At 42.1% G+C, this 27960-nt stretch overlaps 1 protein-coding gene across 1 annotated transcript in view; it reads right to left on the reverse strand.

Annotated features, from left to right (window-relative positions):
* Positions 1-27960, reverse strand: part of DNER (delta/notch like EGF repeat containing) — a 1195805-nt gene that overhangs the window by 50235 nt on the left and 1117610 nt on the right. Inside the window, exon 11 of the mRNA XM_069213419.1 lies at positions 21507-21638. Coding sequence (XP_069069520.1) covers positions 21507-21638 — 132 coding nt within the window. The remainder of the gene's footprint in view (positions 1-21506; positions 21639-27960) is intronic.

A 27960-nucleotide genomic window follows, 5' to 3' on the forward strand; every position in this document is an offset into this window, starting at 1 on the left:
CTCGTACCCAGAGAAGATGCCTGGCATGCTTCCGGCGGGTGGCCTTGCAGGTGGCCCATATTGTGCACGATGATAGCACAGATCATAGATTGTGCGTAAAGTATTGGGTGAGTTCCTCTCTCAAGGCCTGGACACAGTCATCATCCTGGAGGTACTAAGCGTTCAGCCGCCACAAGGGGCATTGGACCTTGCCAGTGTCATCAATCTGTAAAAGAAGTGGTGCATGATCAGAGATTCTATGTGGTAGTATCTCTGCACTTGTGACCCGGGGGACATCCAGGGCAGGCATGAAAAGGGGGTCTATTCTCGCAAGTGTATGATTCGCCGCTGATGTTTGAGTCAACTGCTGCATTCTGGGGTGCCAAACCCTCCACACAATGCAAAGGTCCAGCACAGCCGCTTAGCTTGAGTGTTCCGACTCACCAATGGCGTACCGGTGGCATCAACCTCCGGGCTCATGACGACATTAAAGTCACCTCCCAGGATTGTCAAGCCTGGGGGAGTTGTGCTACAACCTCCTGGAGGGTCTCCAGGAATTGTTTGAGTGCCCCAGGGGGTGTACACACTCAGGAGAAGAACCATCTAGCTGCCGAGCATGCCAGACACAGCAACATATCGTCCTTGTGGATCTAGCTTGGTTGTGGTGATCACTATGGGTAGTGAATGGTGCAGTAGGACTGCCACCGCCCTAGAGCCTTTAGAGAAGCCTCCATGGTATACTCTGTCGTAGCCACCTCACAAAAGCATAAGACAATGGGTGCCAAGTAAGTGTGTCTCCAGGAGCAACACTATAGAGGGGGCAAAGCGGCGAATGGCGCCAAAAACCACAGAGCGCTTGATCTTATTTAGGATTGTGATGTGACCACCTGAAAGAAATAAAAGGTTAATACATACAAAACACAGCCATAACATAACTTTAAAACAGTCTGAAGTTACACCCCCTCATACCCCCACTGCCTCTGCCCCATACTTCCATCCCTGAAGGATCTGTCACCCATAACCGCAACTGAAAACCCATAACCAAGGTGACTGTTAAGGGTGTGGAGTGGTGGACCCCTCCATATAGTTGGAATTCTGCAATGACAGGGCCCCTACCCGCATCCACTCTCAATTAGGAGATCTTCCCTCTGTCACTTTTACATCTGCGGGTATCAGTATTGTCTCCGCATCTTACGACAGAGGGGGGGTCTGGCTAAAGCGGTTACTCACGTGGTCTGACACCAGCCGCTTCTCCTCGGGGCAGCGGGACACGGCTGGCCCCTCCAGAGTCAATGATCTGCCGACTCTGCCCCAGGAGACCGGGAGACATCACTTCGCTTCCTGCTATGGGACCTGTTACGCCCCCGTTTGCCCCTCAATCCCAGCGAGTCATTTCACCCAGGTCTCAGGGGGGTTCTTTATAGGCAACACAGTGCTCCTTGGTGAGCCAGTCCCAAGCAGTTTCTGGTTAGTTAAAACAGAAGGATTTCCCATCCATTAGGATTTTGAGGCGTGCAGGGAACCTCACCATATAGGACAACTGCATCGCTCTAAGCTTTTGCTTAACTTCCTCATGGGAGTGATGTTTATTTTGCACCTCATGTGTGTAGTCTAAAAAAATGAGGATTCTGTGAATGTCCCAACAGAGATCCAGTTGTGCCCTCGCTTCCCTGAGGATGGTGTTGCTGTCTTTAAAGTTAAGGAACCTAGTAATCATTGGTCTTCTGGGCCCCGACCGGAGGAGGCCTGGGCGCCAGTGCTCTGTGGGCTTGTTCGATTGCGAACCAAGGGGACAACGTTTTGCTCCGGTACCCAGGACTGAATCCAGTGTTCCAGATACTCGGTTGCCTGGGTCTTCTCCACTCCTTCTGGAAATCCAACAAAGCGCAGATTGTTGCACCTGGACCGATTTTCTGCATCCTCAGCTCTATGATGAAGCTCACTTGTACAGATTTGAGGTCTGCGATTTCGTCTTGGGCTAAGGAGATCCGGTCTTCTCCTTCTTTGATGCGGCCCACTGCTGTCCGCAGGTCCTGTTCGCAGGTCCTGCCGCAGCAGGCCCACATCTTCCCGTACTTCGCCTATTTTGGTCTTGATGGCAATGATGGTGATGATTGGATAGTCTGCAGGATGGTGTCCAGTCCCTCTAATGCAGGGGTCCCTAGTGCTGAGGCACCAGCTTCCTGGGGGGTCGTTGGTTAGTGAACTGGTCTATGCGCTGCTGGGACACAGGCGGCTGTCTGCCAGGTTTGTCTTTCCCCATCTCGAAACTGCAGGGTTCAGGTGACACGGGCTTTCGCACACCACCCCACTGGCGTGCAGTACTGGGCTATCACCCTGGAGGCGTTGCCTGCCTTTCAGCTTCTGTAGGGGAGGTGCCCCTCGGTTTCCTCCAGGGGAGTCCGGCTCCAGATTGGAGGGTTGCACAGCTGCCAGCAGCTAGAAGGAGGTACAGTGGAATGAAGGTCCCTAAAGTTCCTGGATCGCAGCAGGCCCACCACTGTGTCTACAGACTGGTTCTGACTGGGCAGCACCCCTCACCAATTCTCTAGCCCTGCTCTCGCCATGACTCCCCAGCGGCCGCCAGTCGCCCTCTCGCACTGTCTAGTATCTGGCATTAGGGAAGGGTATGGTACGTGGTTCCCTTTCAAAACCGCCTGGCCACGCTTCCCTCGTCGCCATGGCCCCACTGCGGCCTCTTTTTGTGTGCTGCTCACTTGCGCTCATGTGGTTCTGGCCTGCCGAGGCCCAGACCCCAATCTGCACCTGCACTTGTGTCATGCCCCATCACTGGTAACCAACCTCCCTGGTCTCTTCTCTGCATGGGGTTGCACAGCGTAGGTGGCCGGGTCACTCAGTCACTCCACCAGCTGCTGGGTCTCTGCGTGCCCAGCGTCACTCCTCACCTTTCCATCTGGCTGGACCCCCAGGCCTGGGCCCTGGGGCAGGCCTGTCGATCTCACCTCCAGTGGTCTGGAGTCTGGGCGGCTCAATCTCAGAGCACCAGGGCTCCTGCAATGGCTACAGCTATGCCCCGGTGCTCCTATAGGTCTGGGCCACGTCCCCGCCCCCCAGCAAGTCTCTTTGAAGTCTGTGGACACAGGAGGATTTTGGCCCGGGTCCCTGCCTCGCCCAGATACCTTCCGTGGCAGGCACGCTGTCAGGCTGTTGGCCACTCAGCTAGTATGTTGCCTGGTCCAGCCACCGTGTGGACGGCCGGAGCTCCCCATCCGGGGCGCTCCAGGCAGTCACTGGCCAGACACACCCAGCTGGCTCGATATTCGGCCTGGCTCTCCAGTCCATCCGCGAATCTCTCAGTCATTCCAGACCACCCTTGGTCTGTCAGGGGGGTCCACGATCACGGTAGGGGTGTTCTGGATGCAGGAAACTGGGGCTCCTAGCAGCAGATGATAGAGGGGTTCGGAGCACTCTTAGAGTGTGAACACCATCTTGACGCCCGAAGCCACGCCTAAATAATATTGTTTCATTACTAAAGTAGTACACTTTTTTGAAAAATTTCTCCAGATATGAAGGAATTGTCTATATGGAAGGTTGTCTTTTAGATCTCTCTGTATGAGAGCTGGAGTAATGAAGAAATGTGTTTCTATCCTCTTTTGCGTTTAACTGTGATGTCTAGAAAGTTGATCTCCTTCCGACTCGTGGACATTGAAAATTGTATATCTGGATTCATATGGTTTAACCATTCCAAGAATACATTTAGTTCCTCCTCATTCCTTTCCAGATTATTATCAGATTGTCAATATATCTTTTTCCAGATATTAATCTTGTTGGTTCTCACTGTTAATCCACTATATACAGTATATAACATAAAATGTATCTAATGTCCAGTGATCCCGTATTTTTCTCCCCACAAATCTGAATAAGATTGTATGAATTTAAAATACACTCCAAGAAGACTGCTAAGTGTACTAATGTGAATGAATTATGTTCCGTTCAGTGATCCTTTGTTTCAATGAAATGAGCAAGGAAGAGTTAGCAGCCATGTGGAGACACGGCTTCAGCCCTGTCCCTGAAAAAAATATAAGAAATAAGAAAAGAGAACAGGGTAGAGTCACCCTGACCACTTATCTCTGGTGCTGGGGTCTCCGAGGGACTCTCCCCCCACCCCCGAGCAAAAATTATTTTTTAAAAAATTTCGGTGGAAGCTGAAGCAGGTCCACCAAAATTTTAAAAAAATACAAGTGCTAGTTTAACTACAGCTCCTGGGTGGGACAGGTCCTGGGACTGCTACGTCCCCAGGGCACATCTTTGAATCAAATGCAGGAGGGGGCCACCCCACCCCGCCAGCCCTGGGAACCACCACCTCCCCAGGGCAGAACTTTAAATGGAATGCGGGGCAGCTTACCCCACCCACATCCCCGTGGACCGACACCCCCCCCCCCCCGGGTTAATTTAAAAAAAATATAAGGGGTCCATGTTGGATCCCTGGGCACTGGGGACCACCACCTCCCTGGGACTATTCGTTGGAGGAGGGCCGAGCAGCCCCACTCGAGGAGCCACTGATGGCCCTGGGAACTGCCACCCCTCAGTGCTGACTGCTGCTATATCCCAGGGTGCCCACACTGGACATTGCTTTTAGCTGTGAGTTTACAGGAGCTTTGACAGCTCCCAACAAGTCAGAGCAAACACTCCGCTCGCAGTGAGGGAGAGCTGTCAAACAGTCTGGGCTCTTCATGGGGTTGAGTGGTTATAGGGGTTAGCTGCAGTGCCTGGCTGCAGACCCAGCCCTGTGGACAACCGCCACCTTGCACGGTTGGGTTAACGTATAGTAATGAAAATTACTTTATGTTACAAAAACAATAGGAAATCACTGAGCAAAACAAATGTTACAGGGACATTATAGTTGGGAAACAGAAAAAAAAAACATAGAAATTCACGTAAAAACACCAAAGGTTACAGGGACGTTATAGTTATATATATCTGTGTGTGTGTGTATATATATATATATATGTACATGCACATACAAATATATAAACACACACACATATATATATACTCATGGTGCAGATGTGCACATTTGGGGGGCCAGGGCAGGATGCTGTCAGTCACAGTCAGGTAAACCAGTGGGGGATGTTGGCTGACCCTGTGCCCCATGCTGTATGCTTCTGTGGGTGGAAAACAATTGATGAACAGGGACTACTGAAAGCCCCTGTATGTGAATATGTAGAGCATATGTATTGTTAGAAAAATCAAAAATCCTTGGCTAATGCCTCACCTGAAAATGGTGTCATTTATGAAGGGATGGAAAGTAAACTGCCAATGGCTGTGCCAAGGTAGTGTTAGTATGCAAATATCATTCAATCAGATGAGGCTTGAGTAACCTTTTTGTCATTAGAAGTTACTTACTGTCTTGCTTTAATTGAAAGTTCCAACATTCAAACTGTCCTTTAGTGTTTGTTTCTATTTAAAAACTCTTTCATGTAACAAAGCATGCTCTTTAGAGGAGGAGAAATTGATGAAATGCTTTTAGTGAAGTTCATTCCTCTTGAAATCAAAGGCGGCTTTCTTGTGCCCACTGTATTACTGAACATCTGAGAAATTGAATTTGTGAAGGTTCGCCACTACAAAGAACACAGTGCCCCTTTACAACTCTAAAAGCATGGCTTGAAAATGGTATATTCACGTGTGCTATGTTTCAATCATATGTGCACCTGTAATGGTAATGTCTTAGCTTGTAGTGTAATTTTACGTTTCTATCTTTAAATTGTATGGTTGTCATAGTGGAAAAACGAAATATTTTAGCCAATTCAAATAGCAGACAAATAATGACGTAACATATCTCTACATGGCATTCACATTTGAAATCAGCTCTCAAGTTGTACAATAGAGATGCTTTTGGTGCATTCGAATTTTGGGTGGTAATAAGGTTTAGGTTCAAGATTATTGTTCAATCTATTCAAATCATTAAAATTAGCTTTAAAAAGCATCACAATTAAATTACATTAAACTTATACAGAAATTGATAAGTCCACTGTTTATGCTCAGATTGCTTACTCTGATTTCCCATTCCTTGTCCTAGTCCTTACGTACAGAGGGGACTTGATGTGTCACCTCCAGATAAACATATCCGCTGATAAGTAAACAATCATTTTTTACTTGATCCCCTCGAGTCCTCATTCAGAAGTGACCATAAAGGAGAAACAGACATCTATCACTTACTGCATAAATAGCTCTCTCATATAGACTTAGGGGGTCATTCTGACTTTGGCGGGCGGCGGAGGCCGCCCGCCAAAGTACCGCCATCAGAATATCGCTGCGCGGTCAAAAGACCGCCGCAGTAATTCTGAGTTTCCCGCTGGGCTGGCGGGCGACCGCCAGAAGGCCGCCCGCCAGCCCAGCGGGAAACCCCCTTCCATGAGGATGCCGGCTCCGAATGGAGCCGGCGGAGTGGAAGGGGTGCGACGGGTGCAGTTGCACCCGTCGCGATTTTCAGTGTCTGCTTGGCAGACACTGAAAATCTTGGTGGGGCCCTGTTAGGGGGCCCCTGCAGTGCCCATGCCACTGGCATGGGCACTGCAGGGGCCCCCAGGGGCCCCACGACACCCGTTACCGATAGCCAGGTTCTGGCGGTCAAAACCGCCAGAACCAGGCTGGCGGTAAGGGGGTCGGAATCCCCATGGCGGCGATTCCCTAGGGCAGCGGGAAACCGGAGGGACACCGCCGGTTTTCCGTTTCTGACCGCGGCTGTACCGCCGCGGTCAGAATGCCCCTGAAGCACCGCCAGCCTGTTGGCGGTGCTCCCGCGGTCGTTGGCCCTGGCGGTCCATGACCGCCAGGGTCAGAATGACTCCCTTATTGATGTAGGGTGGTCGGTGCACTACACTCTATGTTTCGGGCTAAGATATTAACATTACAGGGGAACATTTAATTTAAACATAGCACACGGGCGTTACATTTTTCAGCCAAGTATTCATTGAAGTGTTTAAAAGCACTTAACATGTAAATGGAATGGGTGCATCCTTCTAGATTTGCAAAAGGACACTTTGCGTTTTGCATTAGTGAACGTTCAGAAATTCAATTTCTCAGATCTTCAGCAAGACAATGGACACTAGAAGTTGAATTTTAATTCAAAGAGAGATAAGCTTCACAGAAAGCATTTTTTCAATATTTCCACCTCATAAAAGCATGCTTTGGTACATGAAAGCGTTTGTAAAGAAACGAACACAAAAGGATAGCTGGGAACTTTGAATTCAAACAGTTTAAATTTCAGTCTTTCATGCACAGAAAGATGACCTCTAGTGACAAAAAAGATTAATTATGCCGCATCTTAGAAAAGGCTCTTTGAATACTAACAGTGCTTTGACACAGTTACTGACATTCTCTTTTCTTTCCCACATGAATTACAACATTTTTCTACCAGATGTCAGCCAAGAATTCTGTGTTTAATAAAAATACATATACTATACATACTTACAGGGACTTTTGGTAGGCCGTTTCAACCCTTGGTCTGCTGTAGTGCAATTCACATTTTGATTAGACCCACCACAGCATTGTGGAGACATAGGTCAGCCCACTTCAGCTGTTGGCTTTCCTTATTTTAGTGATGGCATTCAGCACTTGCAGACTGGGGTCATCCACACCAAATAAAATCCTTTTCAGTGAGCTATGGGGCACTGACACTTACAGTGATCATCGAGAAAACTTGTAATCATCAATAAGTTCCCATACGTCCGTATGCGAAATTGTCAATAACAATATTTTTATGGCAGCTAGAAAATGGGCAATACGTGTTGCTTTCCATTACTTTGCATCAAGGGGACGTTCCATGAGTGGTACCGGGGCATTCCCATGCAACCATCACAGGCTTTTGATGCAAATCTCTATCTAAAAAAAAATCATAGAAAGGGATATGCACCAAAATCTTACACCTCCTCGAGGCAGGCATAATGAGGAGAAATGTTTTAATATCTTCTAATGTTTCCTACTTGCAAGTGTGCTTCATTCTGCAGTAAAGATACAAAGCAATAAAAGTGTTAAAGGATAGTTTTTGTACCAAAGGAATTCCTTACCAAACACACACACCCCCTTGCACTATGGCACACGGGTGAATGCATTGGCTCATGGCAGTCTAAGGTACACCAGCAGAGGTGGAGGGGAAAGCAGAGCCATATCTTAGTAGTATGGTGCTGTTCAGATCTCCCCCTTTTCACAAAACGCACACCAGCAACTTTAGTTTCTGCACTGCATTTTGTGATATTTTCATAAATCTAGGCCTAAGTGTTTCACACCCTGCAAGTTTGCAGGCAAAAAGTGGCAGACTTTGCAAGGGCAAAAATGCAATTCACTATGGCATAAGATGTGATTGCGAGTCACAAATATCTTTGCAAACCACAATGCCAACACTGCCGTTTTTTGTGAATTGCAAGAAAAAAAAAGAGGGGTAAAGGGGAGTGCTGATTTCGTTGCAATTTTAAAAGGAAAGTTATGAAAGGATTGTGACTGCTTGTGCTTTGTCACAAAACGGTTGAAGCTTCAGCACACATGTCGTCTAGTGCATCAGGGTGAGGAAGGGAAGCAGACTGCTGCATCTCCTGACAATTATTTTTAACAAACTGACCCTTATTTGACAAGCAACCCCTGACTTTGGCTACCCAGTAGTTGCAATGAAGGCCCTTTAAATATGCAAATGTAGAGATTGAGTTCTTCTGTCCCTTGCATGACTCCTTGTCTGTATTTTCAGCTGTTCTCAGGAATTCACAGAACAAATCCTTACTTATGAATATTAATGAAGCAGGATTCCTATGAATCAGTGTGGCCAGCCTTCTTTGGCTGTGCTGGATTGATGTACCTGGCATAGCGTAAAGAAAAAGGTCAGGCACTTTCAGAGACGCTGTGAAAACATGGTCACTGTAAAGTGATCTGGCCAATCATATATCTCAACATGAATGCCTTACTGCAGTTTGAAATTCATCCATTCGTCACTGCCGCTGTCGAAATAAAGTAATTGGAAGGCATTACACTGCTGGTCTGCCTTTGAGACTAATAAATACCCAGGCTACTGAGCTTTAAGCTGTTTATTCAGCAATTCTTCATATCAGTCAGAACCTGTGCCTTCGGCAATGCACTGAGTAAGGTCTTTCTGCACTCTCTACAGATTTTATCACCGTAGGTTTCAAATTCACGCTTTTTAATTCACAGATTTTGAAAGGAATCTGCATATCCAGAATGGAGGGGGGGGGGGGCATTTTATTTGGTAGATATATAGATCACAGTGAGTTTTTACGTTCCAAGGATCCAGTTTAGGGACCGAAAGAAATCAAAGATATTGCAGGACCAAAAGAAATGTTTTAGAGATGAAGTGGGGGATCCCCTTTTCATGCTTCTCACCCCCGAATCTGTCTTTGCATCAGAGGCTTCTCCTCCAGCACTCCAAGCTTCTTTATGTTTTCTGTGTGGCTATTTGTGTAAGATAAACATAGTATGAGAAGTGCTAAAGACATTCATGAGAGGAAAGCTCATAAGTTTAACTTCTTTCAAAAGATGACTGAGAAATTCTGAACTTCTGTGTTGTTGAAAACAATTTTTGAACTATCCATTGCACATCTGTTTGAAATCTTAAAACTAAGTATAATTGTCTGCACTCTAGAGACTGGATCGTGTTCTCTACTAAAATCCCTGTGAAAGGGACTGATTCTTAAGAGGGCAGCAGCATATATACAAATATGTAAACATTCATGAACATAGTGCACACAGCATTAGAAGAAGTCCAGCGTAAGGAACAATGTGATGATAATGGTATTCTTTATTTTGCACTCTGAAGAAATCAAGTAGAAGTTACACTCATCTTCCACAAAAATCATGTAATCATGAAGCTTGAGGTAGATTATCTAAACATACGGATAAGTCTTTGTGCACAAGTATATCTGAGGTATTAATGATTACATGTGTTTGATTTTCTGGAACACCCCCCATCATCCCACAGAAGCAGAGGGAATGGGATATTCATAGCTATTGCTAAGGTATATGTATTCACAACTACAGTGATGCTTAAGGAATCTGATAACAAGTTACTTAAGAAATCTTTTTATCTTGTAGAGATCCACTACTACTCGCAGGCATCTTTGACCCCATAAGTGAGGAGGCAGTATGAAGTCCTGTGTCCTTTCTCACTCTGATCCCAATCTCTTTTCCCTGTTTCTACCACTAGCTTTCATGGCTCAGTGTATGTGGTAATTTACCATCCACATGCATTGAACAGAACATTATCATACCCTGGTTACAAGGTGTATGTTCTAACATATGGTAACAATTGAGGACCAACTAATGATATTCCCAGTCAGATGTCTTAACAAAATACAAGATGTTACCACCCAAAAAATACCATTGTTACAAAATTGTCCTTCTTTTTATATCTATCATCCATACTAGAACCTCTTACTTTACCAAGTTAAATGGGATATATTCAGGTATTGTTTTCCACATTTAAGATTTGTTGTAGTTTATGATGTCATCATCTAAAGCACCACAACCTCCTAACAGGTTCCTTCTGACTGTTTATGTGTGCCTCAACAGTAAGATTAACTCAACATACTATGTGATCAAATAGTGAGCCTGTAGTCTAATAACCAAATTAAGTTATATCTAGCTCTTAAATAGTCATCCAAGAGGTGATCAATATTATATCTTTTCTCCGGCAAAAATTATCAAAATATTTGTTATTACCAAGACACAGGTGAAAAACTATTTTGCACTAAGATAATGCAGTAAACAAAATGATACCCAATAAATTCATATGACTCAAGAAAGAAACAGATGTTTAAAAATTTAATTGATGTTTAATTATCAATGTCACCAGGCTTCACGGAACAAGAAACCAACAACTACATGAGGAGAGGTGACAAATAAACACTAAATTTAAAAGTTCTATTTAATGGAGCACTGGTCCTTATAAACAACTGTAGATATACATACAATAATGGTAAAGGTCCATTAAAAAATTTAGTAAAACATACAAACATTAATTTTAGTACATTTCTAACTACCTTCTCTCTACTAAGTCAACAGCTGACTCTTGTAATTTGAATAAAAATAATAGAGCATATTTAAGAGCCCCTGGTGCGATTCCAATGCCACATTAGCATAATTGTTTATGTAAATGTGGCGTTAGAGGGCCATAAATGCTGCGCCATATTTACAAAGTGGCACAGTGCATGCATTGCGCCACTCTGTAACCCTTTGCGCTACATTATGCCTGCAGCAAAGGGGGGTGTTCCACCATTAGAGGGGGGTAAAAAATGGTGCAAAGAAATCTAAGAGATTTCTTTGCGGCATGTTTTTTCGGCACCTTTAATGCCTGCTTAAAACAAGCGTTAAAAGGGGGCTTCCAAAGGTTAGAATGGGCCTCTGGGTGTCTTGCAGGATTACCATAACCATTTTTTACACTAATCCCACAAAGCGCAGGACTAGAGTAAAAAAGTATGATGCTAGTCCCCCAACTACCACCATGGTGCACCATATTTTAAGTACGGCGCACACATTGTGGGGTTAGGAGGGTGCTAAGGGGCTCAAGAAAAGTGGTGCTGCAGTATGTGCAGCACCACTCTTCTTAAATATGCCCCAATGTTTCCAGCACTACTCTCCTAATCACACAAACTTTAAGAAATGTACTCAAGAATACTTTTCCATTCTATTGTTTAAACTTGTTTATTGTGTTCAATAATATGAATATATTCATATTCGTAATTAGATGGTGAATTTCCTTGTAACAAGGAGCAAACATTTGTATATGACAAATTAACCTGTTGTGCTCATTAAGGGTACTCATTCACACCACTTACTCAACAAGACATATATTAAAATGTAAATCAGAAGCTAAGCAGGAGAGAAAGAAGATAGTACAAAACAGTAATAGATGGAATGAACGGTAAACTCAAAACCTAGTTCAAAGAAAAAACTACCAAGGGTTATGAATGTTCATGGTATCATTTAGTTAAATGATGGTCTCAAAATGTGCAACAAATCAATTCCCTAGACATCAGCTTATGGTCTTTTCTGTTAATGCAGGACATCATATGAAGCCAATCAATTTGCTTGGCATCAAGTATACAGGATGCTACTACCTAGCATGTCTGCTCTATTGAGGGTAATTTTCTCCCCATCTCCCTATCTTCGAAATCTGACAGCTAAGTGTTCTGTGGCTGCACAGCCACCGCTCCAACAACCTCTCTCAATTTCTCTACCCTTATATTGGCTGCCTCCAGACCTGTTCTTCTAATGTTTCTTTCTTCCACCGTTTTACTGCTGGTACCTTTGCAGTCATTCAGTTCATTGCTATGCCTCCTTCACAGGAACAATATATTTACTGCTTATTTTCTTCTTGCATGACAAACTATGAGACACAGCAGGTATGTTTTGCCACTAAGAAGGTTTTCTCTTTCCTTCTCTTCCTCAAAGGTGCCAATGATGGTGGAACAGAATTCAGTAATCACCGGGCATCACCCCGCTATATGATAAAATTTCACACCCTCAGTGTCACACCTATATAATTTGTAATGATCAAGAAATACATGTTATATATCTTACTGGGAATGAGGTAGGTTAACAGAACTATGTGAAATTGCAGAATATTAAACAGCAGATTTTTGGACACTTTGAGGTAGTGTCCAAATATCATCTTCCAGTCTGTGCCTATTGGACCCTGGTAATAATCCAGAGACCATTTTTCCTCCGGGGTCCTCTAGAGTGCCTTTAGGTTCCTCTAGGAGAGCCTAGTGCAGTAAAATCACTAGTCTCCCTACTCTCCCAACCATAAATAATGACTTTAGCAACTTGTGCATTTATGGTTCCTGATTTTCCCTGCCACTTAATCATTTTAACAATTTAGTACTAACAGTTCTGTGGGTGATAGTATTCACAACATTTACCCCAAATCCAGCTGTATAAGTATACTTCTGAAGCAAATATCTTACTCTAGTTTCAGTAGGAAATGAGCAGGGCACACAATCATCTAGTAAAGAAGCATACATTATCCAATGAGTATTTAGTGTTGTTGAGTAAATTACCTTCCTGAGAAATATTCAGATCTGGATAGCACAATACATATAATGTACCATGTTACACAAGGAGTCAACAACCATTCTAGTCATTAGGTTGCATTGTATCCTCCACAGTCAGACAATATGAAGACTTGGGTGCTTTATATACTTAACTGATCCCTTCTGCTCTTTAAGTTCCTCCTGAGTGAGTTAAAGGCACTACAGAACACTCTGACATGACTCACAATTACAATTAAACCAGGGCAATCCTTAAATCTGCATCTTGCCTTTATAAAACAAGCCTTGGCAATGTCAATAGGTCTGGCTTTAAAGGAATGTTGTATGGTAGTGTGAATCATTACAAGAAAATATAATGGGGATGGATATGTATTTGTGTGGAAGCAAAGAACAGTAGAATAATATTTGTGTAGTTTGAAAGATCACGTGATAGTTGTACTTTCCAGCCTGGTCTAAACAACTATGTAGGTTAATGACTGCCCTCTTCCCAACTCTGTTTCTGCTAGATGAAACACCATAAATTATCTAGATATTTAAGCTGCATTAACAGTATTACAATTTGAGGTGTTTGACCCTGAAAGTTCAAGCTCAGGCAGCTATATAAATACAGAAAAGGAGCACATCTGCATGAAGGATAAGCATTTTTTGTGTGGAAGCACACACCTTTTGCCCAATCAAACATGTATTCCTGGCTCCCAACGTGGGCATAGGCCAAGCCCTTCTGTAGTGATGTTCATATAACTGTCTGGCAAAAGTGTGCTGTCAAGTCAGGACAGACATCTGTTTCAGAATATATTGCAACAGTGATTCATAGGTAAAAATGACATTATCCATCAACAGTACCCCTTGCTCAGCTAATAAATCCTATTTGCGACTTCTGCATTTTAAGATACTTTCTTTCTGAATGATGAATTATGAGCACCCTATCATATCTTGTTTTTGTGTTTCAAAGACTGGACAATATGTTACAAGATTTAGGGGGACGGTGTCTTCTGCCAGTGAACGCACCTAAAAATCTTTGCAACTGTAGATTTCTTGTGATCAACCTCTAGATAATCATTTAGATTGCCCCAGAAAAACAGGTGTGGCTGCTCAAAACACATGTATGCAGTTTTCACACAGCTCATTCTTTAAAAAAAAAATAGCAGACACTACACTAAAAATAATTTCTCACATCCTACATCTCATTAGGTAAATGGTTAGAAGAATTCTGAGCATTTAAATTTCCATTTATAAGTAATTTAGCTGGTGATAATCATGATCTTACATATCTCAGTCCTAAAATGCTCTTACATGGTCCAATGAGTAGATTAATCCTAAAGAGGGGGAACGTAAAAATAATCACCACAATCCCACCCCTCTATGGGTGCCAAATTTAGAGATACACCCAGGTTCAGGCCCCAGCAATATTTTCAGCTGAGGGGCTCTGCTTTTGGAGAAGCACCACTAGTGAAGTTCACAAGGCTGTACCTGAAGCACATCCATCATCTTGTCCAGGACCAAAAGCAGTCCAGGTAAAAATGTTCAAACCAGCCCACTCCTTTCTATCCCTCTCTCTCTTTCCATCCATATATCCTTTCTCTGTCTCTCTCCCCCTCTTCTGCTATTTTGATCTCACCCCTCTCTATTTCTCTCATCTGCTCTGCTTGCTGCCATTAATCTCGGAGACCTAGTAACAGTGGTGCTAGCACCAGCCCTGGGCCTGCACAAACAATACCCCCTTGGCCTCAGCCCACCAGAGAAATGCCCAATGAAATAAATTGCCAGTCCAGTTCTGATCATGTCACAGAAGGGCTGCAAGTGAGGGGCACTTAAAAGTGCATCAAAGTCGGGGTCTTAAACAAAGGCTCTGTAATGATGTAACATGGCTCCATGCCAGAACACTGGGCATGGAACCAGCTTGTTCTGAGGTTCTGTCATGCAGGGTTCTCTGCATGACAGTTGATATGCTGGCTGTTGGTTGAGGCTGTAATAAATACCTCCTACCATATATCTTCATCTGGTGTGGATTCACTTTATTACACTGGCGACGCTTGGGCGGAGAAAGGAACACAGAGGAAGGGACAGCCTCAACAACAACAAAGAAGGAAGAGCTTGGATTATTTAAGAGAAAAACTGAGATAACTTACAGAGACGTGCTGGGAGAGGATCGAGCGTCTTGCAGCATGTTCTAGCGGAGAAAAGTGTGAAATTGCGGTTGTAGGGGCTTTGTGGAAAGCTGTTTGAGCATTTACTGAGGATCAAAGTGGTCTCTGTATGCTTCACGACGTCAGAAGGTCAGTGAGCAATTGGAAAAGGACTGAAAGCTGTGGGAATTGTTGGCGGCCATCTTGAGTGTGGTGGATGGAGAAAAACAAGCCAGATTGACTGAAGAAAATAGACTGGATGTTTGGTTGAGGCCATTTTGAGTGAGGAAAACGATCCGAGATTGCTCAAAGAGAAAGCAAGCCCAACTGCCTGAAGAAAATGGACCAAATGTTTCGTGGCGGCCATCTTAGATGAGGAAGAAGGAATTTTTTTTATTAAAAATTTTTTTTTTTTTTTTACAGCGCAATTGTTGGAGGACATCGAAGAAGAACATCGACGGTCTATTGGAAGTTGAAACTTAGACGGAGACTGGATAAGGATCACAATATTGGTTTGTGGTCACGGGAATATACATTTCTTTGGAAACTTTATTGCACTTGTGGAATACAAGTATTGGGCGTTGTAAAATGAATTAAACTGAAAAGGTCGTCTCTGCGGTGACAAACACACCTGAAGACCCGTGTTTGATATAGCGGCATCGTGCTGGGACATACAGTGACTGGCACACCTTTTGGACTTTAAGTACTTTTAGCAACTAGTAGGGTTTGGAACATATTGTGGGGAAGAAGTGTTTTACACCTCTTGTGAGTATGCAGAATGTTACGGCGCCGCCGTTTCTCTTGTCAGATCCAGGAGAACCGGTTATTAAGTGGAAGAAATGGAAAAAGATTTTTGAGAATTATGCCAGGGTGTGTGGTACGAATTTGAGTGGTGAAAGGAAGCAGGCACTTTTGTTACATTGTTTAGGGGGTGAAGGACAGGAGGTGTTGGAAAATCTACCTCCATTGTCGCAAGCTGATCAGAGGGGGTTGAATGAATATGAAATATGTGCAAGACAACTAGATTTACATTACTTGCCAAAGATTAGTACTATTATGGAAAGGTACCATTTTGGTTTGCGGGAGCAAGGGAAAGAGGAGAGTGTTGAAGAATATATTACGGCTTTACGGAAGTTGGCCTCAAGTTGTAAATTTGGGGCGTTGGTAGAAGAAAGGATTAGAGATCAGTTTGTGCTGAGGTGTTGCAGTGATAAAGTGAGGGAAGAACTCTGGCTAAAGGACGAGCCACCGTTGGATGAGGTTGTTAGTATTGCAAAAAGGGTAGAGCATATGTTAAAGTGTGTTGGAGAACTAAGTAAAGCACATAAAGAAGACAAGGTCAGTGTAAAAGCACAAGAAGTGGAGCGTCAAGTCATACAAAAAGATGAGAAGGAAAAAAAGTATGAGGTGTCCGTGAGAAAGGTGTTGTAATAGAAAATAGCGCAGGAAAGACACAGGGGAATAGGAGGTTTGCAACACCTTTTCAAGGAAATTGCTACAGATGTGGAAGATTTGGACACATGGCTAATGCAAGTGAGTGTCCTGCTAATAGGATTACTTGTAATGTTTGCGGAAAAAGAGGACATTTTGGAAAAAATTGTAGGATGAGGAATAGGAGAGATTCTAGATCAGAAATAAAGGAAGTCAGTTTTCAAGTTAGTGAGAGTGAGGTGGAACATCCCTCTGAGTGGGTTTTGGTGGGGAATGTTAGAGTCAAAATGAAATTTGATTCGTGCTCTCACATCACGTTTCTCTCAAAGGATTTTTTTATGAAGAATTTTCAAGGAAGGAAGAAACTGTTCAAACCTAATATTAAACCTACGGGTTATGGTGGGTTGCCAATTAAGTTATTAGGTTATTTTGATGACTGCATTGAGTACAATGGTAGGTTCACTGATGCTAGGATTTATGTTGCTGAGAGGGGTGATAATTTGTTGAGCTGGAGTCATCAAGCACGCTTGGGTGTCATTCTCAATCCTAATGCACATCCATCTGTTCAGGTACAATCTATTGAGGGTGACGAAAACAAGTTTGTGAGAGCTTTTGGTGAATTGTTCAGTGACACCTTGGGGTGTTTAAAGGGGTACAATCACCATATTAAGTTGAAACAGGGCGCAGTACCAGTTGTAGCAAAAGTTAGACGCATTCCCATTTGTGTCCAAGACGCTGTACAAAAAGAGATAGATAAATTGTTGTCCACTGGTGTTATACAGCCTGTAGAGGCAACGGAGTGGTTAGCTCCCATTGTTGTGGCACGTAAACCAAATAATGAAATCCGTCTATGTGTGGATCTTCGTGCCTTAAATAAAGAAGTGGTGGTTGACAAGTTCCCACTTCCCAATATTGAGGAATTAGTATCATCGTTGGATGGTGCTTGCTATTTTACCACTCTGGATATGGCATCAGCATACCATCAGGTTCCGTTGAGTAAAGAGTGTCAAGAATTAACGGCTTTTATTACGCCAATGGGGGCCTTCAAGTTTTTGCGTATGCCGTTTGGGCTGGTTTCTGCGGCCTCAGTATTCCAGAGGATTATGGAAGATCTTTTTAAAGGCATTTCAGGCGTAAAGTGCTACCAGGATGATGTATTAATATGTGGGAGAAACGTGAGAGAACATGATGAGAGGGTGCATGCTGTGCTTAAAAGGATGCTTGATGCTGGGTTATCTCTTAGGCGAAGCAAATGTAAATTTGGAGTCACTGAACTGGACTATTTGGGTCATCATATTTCACGGCAGGGGGTGAGTCCTAAAAATGATTTGGTGGACACTATCGAAATGTTAAAAGAACCGTGTACAAAAGATGAGGTTTCTTCATTCTTAGGTATGGCAGAATTTTATAACAAATTTATACGAAATTTTGCAGATAAAACAGTAAATCTAAGGAAGTTGATGTGTAAGAATGCAGAGTTTGTTTGGACGGAAGAGTGTGGTACAGAATTTAAACAAGTAAAAAATTATCTCAGGAATGCACCAAACTTACAAGCTTTTGTACCTGGGAATCCCACTTTCATTGTTACTGATGCGAGTATAAAGGGGCTGGGTGCTCTTCTTTTTCAGATCAGGAAGGGCCAAGAGGTGCTAATAGCTTGTGCTTCAAGATGCTTGAAAGGGGCAGAGATATGTTATTCTGTTATAGAGAAGGAAGCGTTGGCAATATTCTGGGCCATAAACAAGTTCAGAAAATTTGTGTGGGGATCTTCTTTCGTAGTCAGGTCTGATCATAAACCCCTGAAAGAAATTTTTGAGAAGAAGGGTTTGGACTCGATTTCCTCGAGGATCAGGAGATGGGTCATTTCCTTACAGGAGTATAACTTCATGTTTGAATACATTCCGGGAAAGACAAATGTAACGGCAGACTGTCTGTCGAGATTGGTGGAGGTGGTAGAGAATGATAAATCTCAGGATGAAAATGATCAATGTGATGCTGAGTGTGGCATAAGAGTTTGTGATGTTACGCTGGGGGCTGTAAAGGAAGATGAATGGAGGGATGAGTTGCAAAAGGATAGTGAATTGTGTTCTGTGATGTCTCTTTTGGATCAGCATAAGTCTCGAAGTCTGGTTAAACCTTGGTCGTTAGTTGCGAATGAGTTAGCCGTTGTTGATGGTGTTCTAATGAGGGGCACAAGAATGATTCCCCCATTGAGTTTGAGAGAAGTCATCGTGAACATGGCTCATGAAGGGCATATGGGCATTTCTAAAACCAAAGAGCGCATCCGTCAGGATTTCTGGTGGCCTGGATTAGATTTGATGGTGGAACGTACTGTTAGGGAGTGTACACCTTGTCAAGCTAGTGATAAGGTACTCAAACCAAGATGTCCACCTATGGTTTGTAGAAGTTTACCAAAAAGTCCATGGGATGAATTAGCTATCGATATTGTGGGGCCATTGCATGGAGAACATCAGACTCCTTACCTGTTGGTGTTGCTGGATTTGTATTCACGATGGGTGGAGGTGAGTTTGGTGAGAGAGATCACTTCTCAATCTGTGATCAGTTTTTTAGAATCTGTGTTCAAACGCGAGAGTTTTCCTAACTCTATTCTTTCTGACAATGGTCCGCAGTTCTGTTCTGCTCAGATGGAGGAGTATTTTGTAAAATGGGGAATTGTACATAAAAAAATTGCGTTATATCATCCAGAGGCGAATGGTGCTTTGGAGAGATTTAACAGGACTTTAAAGGAGAGTATGCAATTAGCAAAGGTAAACTGTTTAGATTGGAGAAAAGAACTGCAGGGTCGTATAACAGCTTACAGGTACACTCCTCATGCATCAACGGGGAAGACTCCTTTTGAACTGCTCAGGGGAAGGTCTCCAAATACTTGTTTGTGTCCTGGCTGGATGGTTGCTGGGAAGGGTTTGAAAAACAATGGTATTGGGGAATGGAGAGACAAAACAAATTTTGAGGTTGGAGATAAAGTAAAGGTCAAAGCTCCTGTTGGGTGTCAAAATTGGTCAAAATATACCTCTCCAAAAACTATCATTAAGCTGTTTAAAAATGCTGTCAAGACGGATGATGGTCGCATCTGGAATCATAGTCGTGTAGCACATTTTGGGGAGTGTGGTGTGGCCGACAGGAGAGATGATACTTCTTATCGTTTTCCCTCTGACATTGATTTAAGGTCTGATAATACTCGTAGGAGTGTCAGAACACGCAGGTTTCCTTTACATTTGCGTGATTTTGTGTAGTTCTTTCTACCCTCTTTTTCTTTCTGTTCAAATGTGTTTTTTGTTCTCATGTTATTTCTGTTCTAATGTAAAGAGGAAGAAGTGTAATGATGTAACATGGCTCCATGCCAGAACACTGGGCATGGAACCAGCTTGTTCTGAGGTTCTGTCATGCAGGGTTCTCTGCATGACAGTTGATATGCTGGCTGTTGGTTGAGGCTGTAATAAATACCTCCTACCATATATCTTCATCTGGTGTGGATTCACTTTATTACAGGCTCCAAATGGGGATTTCTTGCGATAGGAACTGCACTCCATGGGGGCTCTCACCATTAATAGCAATACTGCTTTTAGAGGTCGCTCGTTGTTTTAAAGGAGTGGGAAAAGTTTGCCTATTCACAACGAGGCAACTTCCTATTGGGCAGATGGACGGAGCTTTGTCAATGAATCCCTAAAACTGAAGCACTATGCTTACTGCTCTGGTTAGTGCTGTAATCTGTTCAACCTATCTTTCTTTTAATGTGCACTCAGCAGATACCAATATTGTTATTCTATCTATAGATGAGTAAGTATTTTGTATATCAGTTTGCATGAGAGGGGAGTAACTTGTTTTCAGTGGTGGATCATGAAGTAGAGTTGAGAAGTGTGTGAGCTGAAGGGGCAAGCAACAGACAGGGTAGTCAGTGTTTAGAAGCTGCAGAGATCAGACAGGGCAGTGTGAGAGCAGAAGGGGCAGGAAGCAGAGAAGGCAGTGTATGTGCACAGAGGGCAGTGTGTGCACAGCAGGCCAGAGTATTGATCGGGCAATGCAGTTACTGGCATTGTCCAATGTTAAAATTGATCAAATTGCATGCATATCACAAGTGGCTACGTCAGCCACACTTGACTTCCACCTACAATTCATCCTTGTTTATATTCAAAATTTGTTCTTTGACCTGGGCTCCACAAATAATTTTCAAAACCTAGCCCTAAGCCCCAAGAATTAGAAGCTGGTGCTAAGAAAAGAATAGCAACTAAAGTTGCTAATTTTGTACTTTTAAGCTGTGCAGCTAAGCCTTTTAAGGATGAATTTAATAAATGCTGTTACTCCTACCATGGGGCATCCAGAAGTTTACTTAAAACACCTGAAGCAAAGCACACAAACGCAGCAAAAGAAAAGGGGTTTCGCCAGCCAATTCTTAGGAAAGATCAATATATATACCAAGGTGTTTCATTTCAGGAATCGAAGTCATGCAGATTAAACCAATGCAAAAATCTAATGATAGAGACTATTCACCAAAAGCCCTTTCCCGCATTTTGCTTTAGGAATAAATGTAAAAGCCACAGAGTGGCATGTTGTTGTATCTCTTCCCAAAATCAAATATTAAGCTTTTAGCATTCCTGTTCTCAGATTTTAGGCCTGATTCACAAAGGAAAACTTACACTTCTGTGTGACTTAACAATGGTAATGGTTTACCATTCACAAAAGGATTTTTGAGAACTATTCTTAGAAGTTTGGATTCTCTGTACATAAAAAGATAGGTCTCTAGATACGGAAACTCCGCACTTGTAAATATGCTACTCACAAATCTCTTTGTGTATAGCAAACAGCTGTAAACTTGCACAAAAGTGTTAAGTTAACCTCTGTGAATCAGCCTGTTAGTATTCCACTTAGCTAAACTTGATGACGATAATAATTCTCATTATCCTTATCACACTGAGAAAAAAAATAAGGTAATACTTACGAATTTCACAGTTTACACCAACCCAACCATGTGCACAGTGGCAGTTGTAGCCATTGGGCTGGTCTACGCATGTCCCAGAATGATGGCATGGGCTGCTGTCACATTCATTGACGTCAATGTCACAATCTTCTCCTGCAGTGGAAGATCAAATAAATTCAGTGGCATTAAAATGCTATAATATCCTACACCCCAATATCTGTCAGGCTGTGACAATTTTTCCTTCCAACCATTATACGAAACACTGAGAAGACTTAGAGCCAGAAATATTGAAATTTCATAGACAAAATGAACAAGAAAATTGTGTCTGTTTAAAGGAATGTATATTGCAAACCTTTCAAGCTTCCTGGACTAGATAGAGTATCTGATGGGATAGCCTTAGATAGGTCAGCTCTGTTTTAATTTACTTTTAAATATACAGCCTTGAACACCTTGGATGCAAGGACATCTGAAGGTTTTTCGGGGCCCTGGGCCAAAAGTATTTGGGGGCCACTTTTCGGAACAGCCTTGAATTTATGATCCAATTTTAGCTCTTTCACACCCTCTTTGGCCAGGTCACTGACAGCACACAAACACAATCGTACAAATTCTAAATGTGTTTACAGCTAATATTCAGGGATAGTGACGTGTGTTTTCAATATTGTAACACAGCAGCAGATCACTAATATTACTGCAAATACCCTCAGTGACGCCCTCCCATTTTTCATACGTGAGGTCCTGTTTTGATCTGAAGGAACGTTTCTATGGATGTAGCATGAAACGCAAACACACATTTCTGTGCAAAATATATTTAATAGACTCTCACTTATCATCCACATTTAAAATAAATTAAAAGAAAACAGTATTTAAAACAATCTGTTTAAGAATTATTCACAGTCATCATGACAAGACTCTGCAGAACAGAGCTGGCTCTAACAGGGCCCCCCCCTTTAAGGCTGGGGCCCTGGACCAGAGCCCAGTTTGCTCATGCCTTAAAACATCTCTGGGTGGATGAGAGCCACTTTAACATTACCTGTCAATTTTGCTAAAAATATATGATCTATGTAGCAAATGGGCTAACAATCAGATGTCTATGAACGACAATTTATTGAAGAATGTCAGAGCTCCACTTCTTGAAAACTTTTCAATATATCAATAGTTGTTATTTTGGACTTTAGGCACAAAGATATTGATGGCGCATTTGCGCCTTCTTCCATAGATAGCAAATCTTATTAATATACTAGTGGTATAAAAGTTAGCATATGGTGATTAATTAACCTACATTTAAGGGCCTAACAGAGAAAATAACATGAGTTATAAATTTGAACGCTTGAAGTATGGTGAACCATGTGGCCACCATTGGTATTAAACACTACATTTTAACATGAGAGTTTTGCATTTATGTTAAATGAACTACTAATATGAATTAATATTAAAAGTATTATTGAAAATATTAAATGACTATAAATGAATTGTACTTATATTGAATTAAATGAATTTCATTAATGCAAGTGACATGTTCAGAAAAATGAATGCACATTTAATTTAGTTTTAATGTCATGAATAATGTTTGCAATTAAAAGACCTTGATTTGCGAATCTGATATGAAATGTAAGCTGTGCAATAGGTTTATCAATGTTTTAAGTGTGTTAATATGTATGAAAGTTTCTTAGCTTGACTAGGCTTGAAAGATTCATTTTGCAGCAGTAATGGAAAATCACTTGCTTATCCTGTCCCGTCTGACCTGAATTATTTTCCTAGGATGTTAATGTGATGTTGAATGTCCTTTTGTATTGAAGACAACAAACATGTTTCAGAATTAGCAATATGCATTATTTGTTCTAGCTGTTGATCAACACAGGAAACTTGCAGTTCTCATGTGAAATATATTAGTTTAGTTCAACTGTGTATTGTAAGAAAGGATCTGAAGTATCAAAGAACTAGGGAATGTAACATTTTGCTGGAAATTTGTGAAATCATTCAGATGACAATGTACTTTTGCTGAGAAGTTTTGGAATAGTTGCAAATTCGATGGTATCATCTGCAGCCATTGGCTGCTGAATCTGACGTCTGAGGTGTGCCCAGCTGAAGGACCAAGTGACGAACTTTGAAACTGAAGTCAGTCCTAGTTAATTCTTCTCCTGCCTCGAAGCTGTGCAGACCCTGTCTAGTTCTGTTGTCACACTCTATTTCATTAAGTCACCACATGAGTTTTCTCATCTTAGTCTTAGTTGTCCTATTCTGTTATGCAGTTCAATACTAATATGGCCAACTAATTCTGAACTGCTGCATCGTCCTATGTGCAACCTGTGTTCTGCGCTGCCCTGATGCTGCTGTCAACTGACGCCGAAAGAAGGTGACCGTCCTGCCTGGCAAACTAGTCTTGTATGCTGTCTCATGGAGATAGGTATTACTAAATGGGGATTCTTGTTTCTCTTTCAGTTGGGTACTTACACCAGCATAATTTGTACAGTGAGTTGCCCTAGTTAGATGTTTTTTCAAATTATTTTTGTCTTTCTTTTGTGTTTCCCACACATGCAAGTCAAACTTTGTGCTAATGATAGTGATAGGTATGGCCAAGCCCTGAAACCTGAAATCTGGAATTGAATTTTAAACTGTATTTAATGGCTCACTGTTATCACCACCATCTGCTTTGAAATCTGTGCATATTGTGTTGTTGTTAATACATATTATTCTTTTGGAGTGTCTAATATTATTGATGTTTAGTAGGTTAAATATTTTCAGATGCTTTGGTGAGCCTATAGTTTTCATGAAAGTGTACAATTTAGTCTTGTGCACCATTTACGTGACATTGATTTTGGAATTGTAATAAAGCTTTAAAACCTTATTCAGTTTGGAGTATGATTTAGTGTTAAATTGTTCATGGTATTTAGAATTGTTTATGGTATACTGTCATTGATTTGTGATTTAATGATTCTGACTACCACTCTCTTCGCCAAGTCCAAAGATTCAGTCGACCTCAATAGGTGATGAAAGTGCTGGTGTCTCACATTGGGGGTTATTGAATCTAGAGCAGGAAGAAAATCTTCCCGGGATCAGCGTGCCAACAATCAGTTCAGAATGTTCCAGTTTCAGTTATGTCACAGCCAATTCAGAATGCAGGAATGACTCAGATTGAATCCAGGCTAACGCATAACCACCTGCAACAATTATGAACCAGAGATAGAACATGCCAATGTTTTCCCCAGTAATTATACCACAGAATGTTGCCCGAATCAGTCAAATGAAGCTTTTGGCACAGTCTTTACTGGCCAGAGTAAAAGATGAATGTTCCTGCAAAGCCAGATGAATTTGTCAGGACCAGAATCATTAACAGTTCCCGTAACTATAGGTCCAGTAGTCCTGTTGGATGCCCAGCATAATAAAGAGAGTGATCCCCAGATTTCAAATCCAGTATCAGCAATGAATTCACCTTTTGGAACTAATGCAGAAATGGAGAGATTGAGCACTGCTGTGCCAGCCCTGACCCCAATGAATTATTTTGGTTCGAACCAGAGACAAAATGGAGTGGGACCACTGATTGATGTGGCATATCCTCCATGCTCTATAGGTTCATCTGTGATGACTCAAAAGCAGACTGTGAGAGCCCCAAGCAATGTACCACAGTTTATGCCCAAGATAAAGGAAATAACGGATTAAAGGGGTTATCAGCATGGCAGTTGACTGAAGGGTTAGACAATTTGTGTGGAGCATCAGTTCCAGGAAACATGCCTGGGGGAAAAAAGACATTGAACATGGCTAGGTTAAAATTGGAATTAAATGAATTGATTGAGGGAACCCTTGAATTGGGCAGATTAGATTCTTACAATGAAAACGAATTGCGCTTCATGTGCAAGGATGTTACTCTTCGAGCAGGGCATGTTTATGAGAAATTGACTAATGTGGCTGAAACATGAAATCAAAATGAATACATCCAAACAGTTAAAGAAGAGTTACAGATTGGAATTTGATTCAAGAAACATTGCAAACATGAGATCACCTGGAATGAAAATTCCAATTAAGAAGTTGATTCAAAGTATTGAAACATGGGGAGACATAGATAAATGGGAAGGTAGATGGACAAAGAAAAGAGATCAGAAGAAAAAGCTGAATGCATCTTCAAATGATGTACAACAGGCTGAGGGAGCTAAAAAAATAATGACAATCAGAGAAATTCCTGGAGGAAATTTTGATCATGTTCCTTGGAGCAGTAGTGACATACTTTAATTTCCAAATTATTACCCAAAGTTGAGGAAGAAACCAAAGGAATGCTATCAGAACAGAAAGGTTTGTCAAGCCTGTGAAGTTTTTGTGGGAAGACCTGAACACTTTATTTGAGATTGTGGTTCCAGCAGATGTGTGGGTTGAGTGTAAGAGGGGTGTTGATTGGCCAAGGTGTGAGCCGCCAAGGGATACAATGACAGGTGCTCCATCAGAAGAAGTGATTAAAAGCTATTACAAGGTGATTGAGTTTCTGAAAACTAGAGTCTCCCCAAAAGAAATTGATTGGCAAAGAATTGACAGGACATCTCAGAAGACAAGAGTCTGTTTGTGCTTATTATGAGTGATTGTTGTAAGCCTTCAAGCAATAGTGTCACAGAAATTATTGAGCCGAGAGACATGGTTTATTTTGTATTTAGATTTGTTCAAGGATCGAAGCCTAAAATTAGTAATATGATTAGGAATTATTTGATTTGCTGGCAAAAAAAGCTGATTGATGAAGTACTGCATTATGCAAAATATTGTAGTGACGAAATTGAGTTGACGCAAAAAAGGTTGAAGGAAAAGATGATGGTGATGCAGATCAAGACAGGCCAAGCAGCAGGTATGCAGAGTCTGCAGGGAGTGATTAACGTAGGAGGAATGCAGGGAACACAGCAACAAGGTAATATGATGCTTCACTATAGAGGTAGATGTCATGGAATTTGAATAGATCCGATGATGTTCAGAACATGAAGAAAATGCTTCCTTGTCATGCATGCGGCAACGTTAGACATTGGAAACAGGAGTGTTCATTTAGTAATGTAAATAATTTGGTGCAAGGTGATAGTATTGCGCAGATGGTTGACAACAGTCAATTTCAAAATCAGAGAGTCCAAAGGCTCCGAAATCAAACCAAAATTTTCCTAATGGTGCAGTACAAAATTTAGGTCCCCAGCAACAAGTACAATTTCTCCAACAGCAAATTCATGTCTCACAGAAAATGCAGATACCACACTCTCCGATGACACAGCAAAAGGTAATGTTCCTTAACAGAACGCGAACCAAAGACAAATGCAAAGGTAAATCGGTAAATCACACAATACCCATTGATTGATTTAAGTGAAGATGAAATGAGTAAAGATTACGTGTGCGAGAGTACAGAAGAGGGAGGAAGTAGATCAGCGTGGTCCTTACGTGAATGCGAGTGTTATGGGTTATGATGTTTTATTCCTGGTTAACACTGGAGCAACTTGTTCAACTGTCAGATCAGCAGAAGTCCCTAATGTGCCCCTTTCAGGAAGAACAGTTCAGGTTGTAGGAGTAGCAAACCAGCATTTGGTAATTCCCATTACAGAGCCCATTCCAGTTAAAATAGGAACATTTGAGGGTCTGCACTGATTTGTGGTTTGTCATTCAAGCCCTGTGAGTCTGTTAGGAAGAGACTTGCTATGCAAGTGAAAATGTTCCATCACTTGCACAGATAAAGGGATAGCAATTCAAACTAATAGCGATGATGAGACTTCCAGTCAAACTGATGAGACGTATCTTCTCATTACATTGTTTCCTGCCATGACAATTAAAGACTTGCCTGATGAATTACAAGAGACAGTAACACTGAGAGTTTGGGACCTTTGTGGGGAAGATATTGGACATATTCAAGGTGTTGAACCAGTCAAAGTGACTGTAAAACCACATGCAGTTTTCCCCAAAACACCAGAGTATAACTTGACTCCAGAGATGATCGAAGGTATTACCCTAGTAATTACAGACTTTGTTGAGCCGGGAGTTTTAAAAGAGGTGATGGCAGCCCATGTAATTCATCAATTATGGGATTGCGAAAGCCAAGTGGGAAATATCACGTTGTAAGATTTAAGAAAGGTGAATGAAATTGTAGTATCCTGTTGTCCTGTAGTGCCAAATCCAGCAGTGATTTTATTTCGGATTGCATGTGAAGCAGAATGGTTTCCAGTCATTGATTTGTCACAGGCATTTTGCTCAGTGGCCTCGCACGAGATAGTCAATTCCTCTTTTCATTGCAATTTGGTAATCCTGTGTATTCATGGTCCCATAATCCACAGGGGTTTTCAGAATCTCCATCCATTTTCAAACAGTCCTGAAGAAGAAGATAGAGTCGTTGAATAAGCCATTTTAGTCTGCTTTAGTGCAGTACATTCAAGCCCTTATGGTTGCGTCCAATACATGGGATGCTTGCAGACAAGATACAATAGCGTTATTGAATCATTTGGGTGAAAACAGAAACAATATTTCCCCTGCT

The sequence above is a fragment of the Pleurodeles waltl genome, chromosome 11 (genome assembly GCF_031143425.1).
Source record: "Pleurodeles waltl isolate 20211129_DDA chromosome 11, aPleWal1.hap1.20221129, whole genome shotgun sequence".
Lineage (NCBI taxonomy): Eukaryota > Metazoa > Chordata > Amphibia > Caudata > Salamandridae > Pleurodeles > Pleurodeles waltl.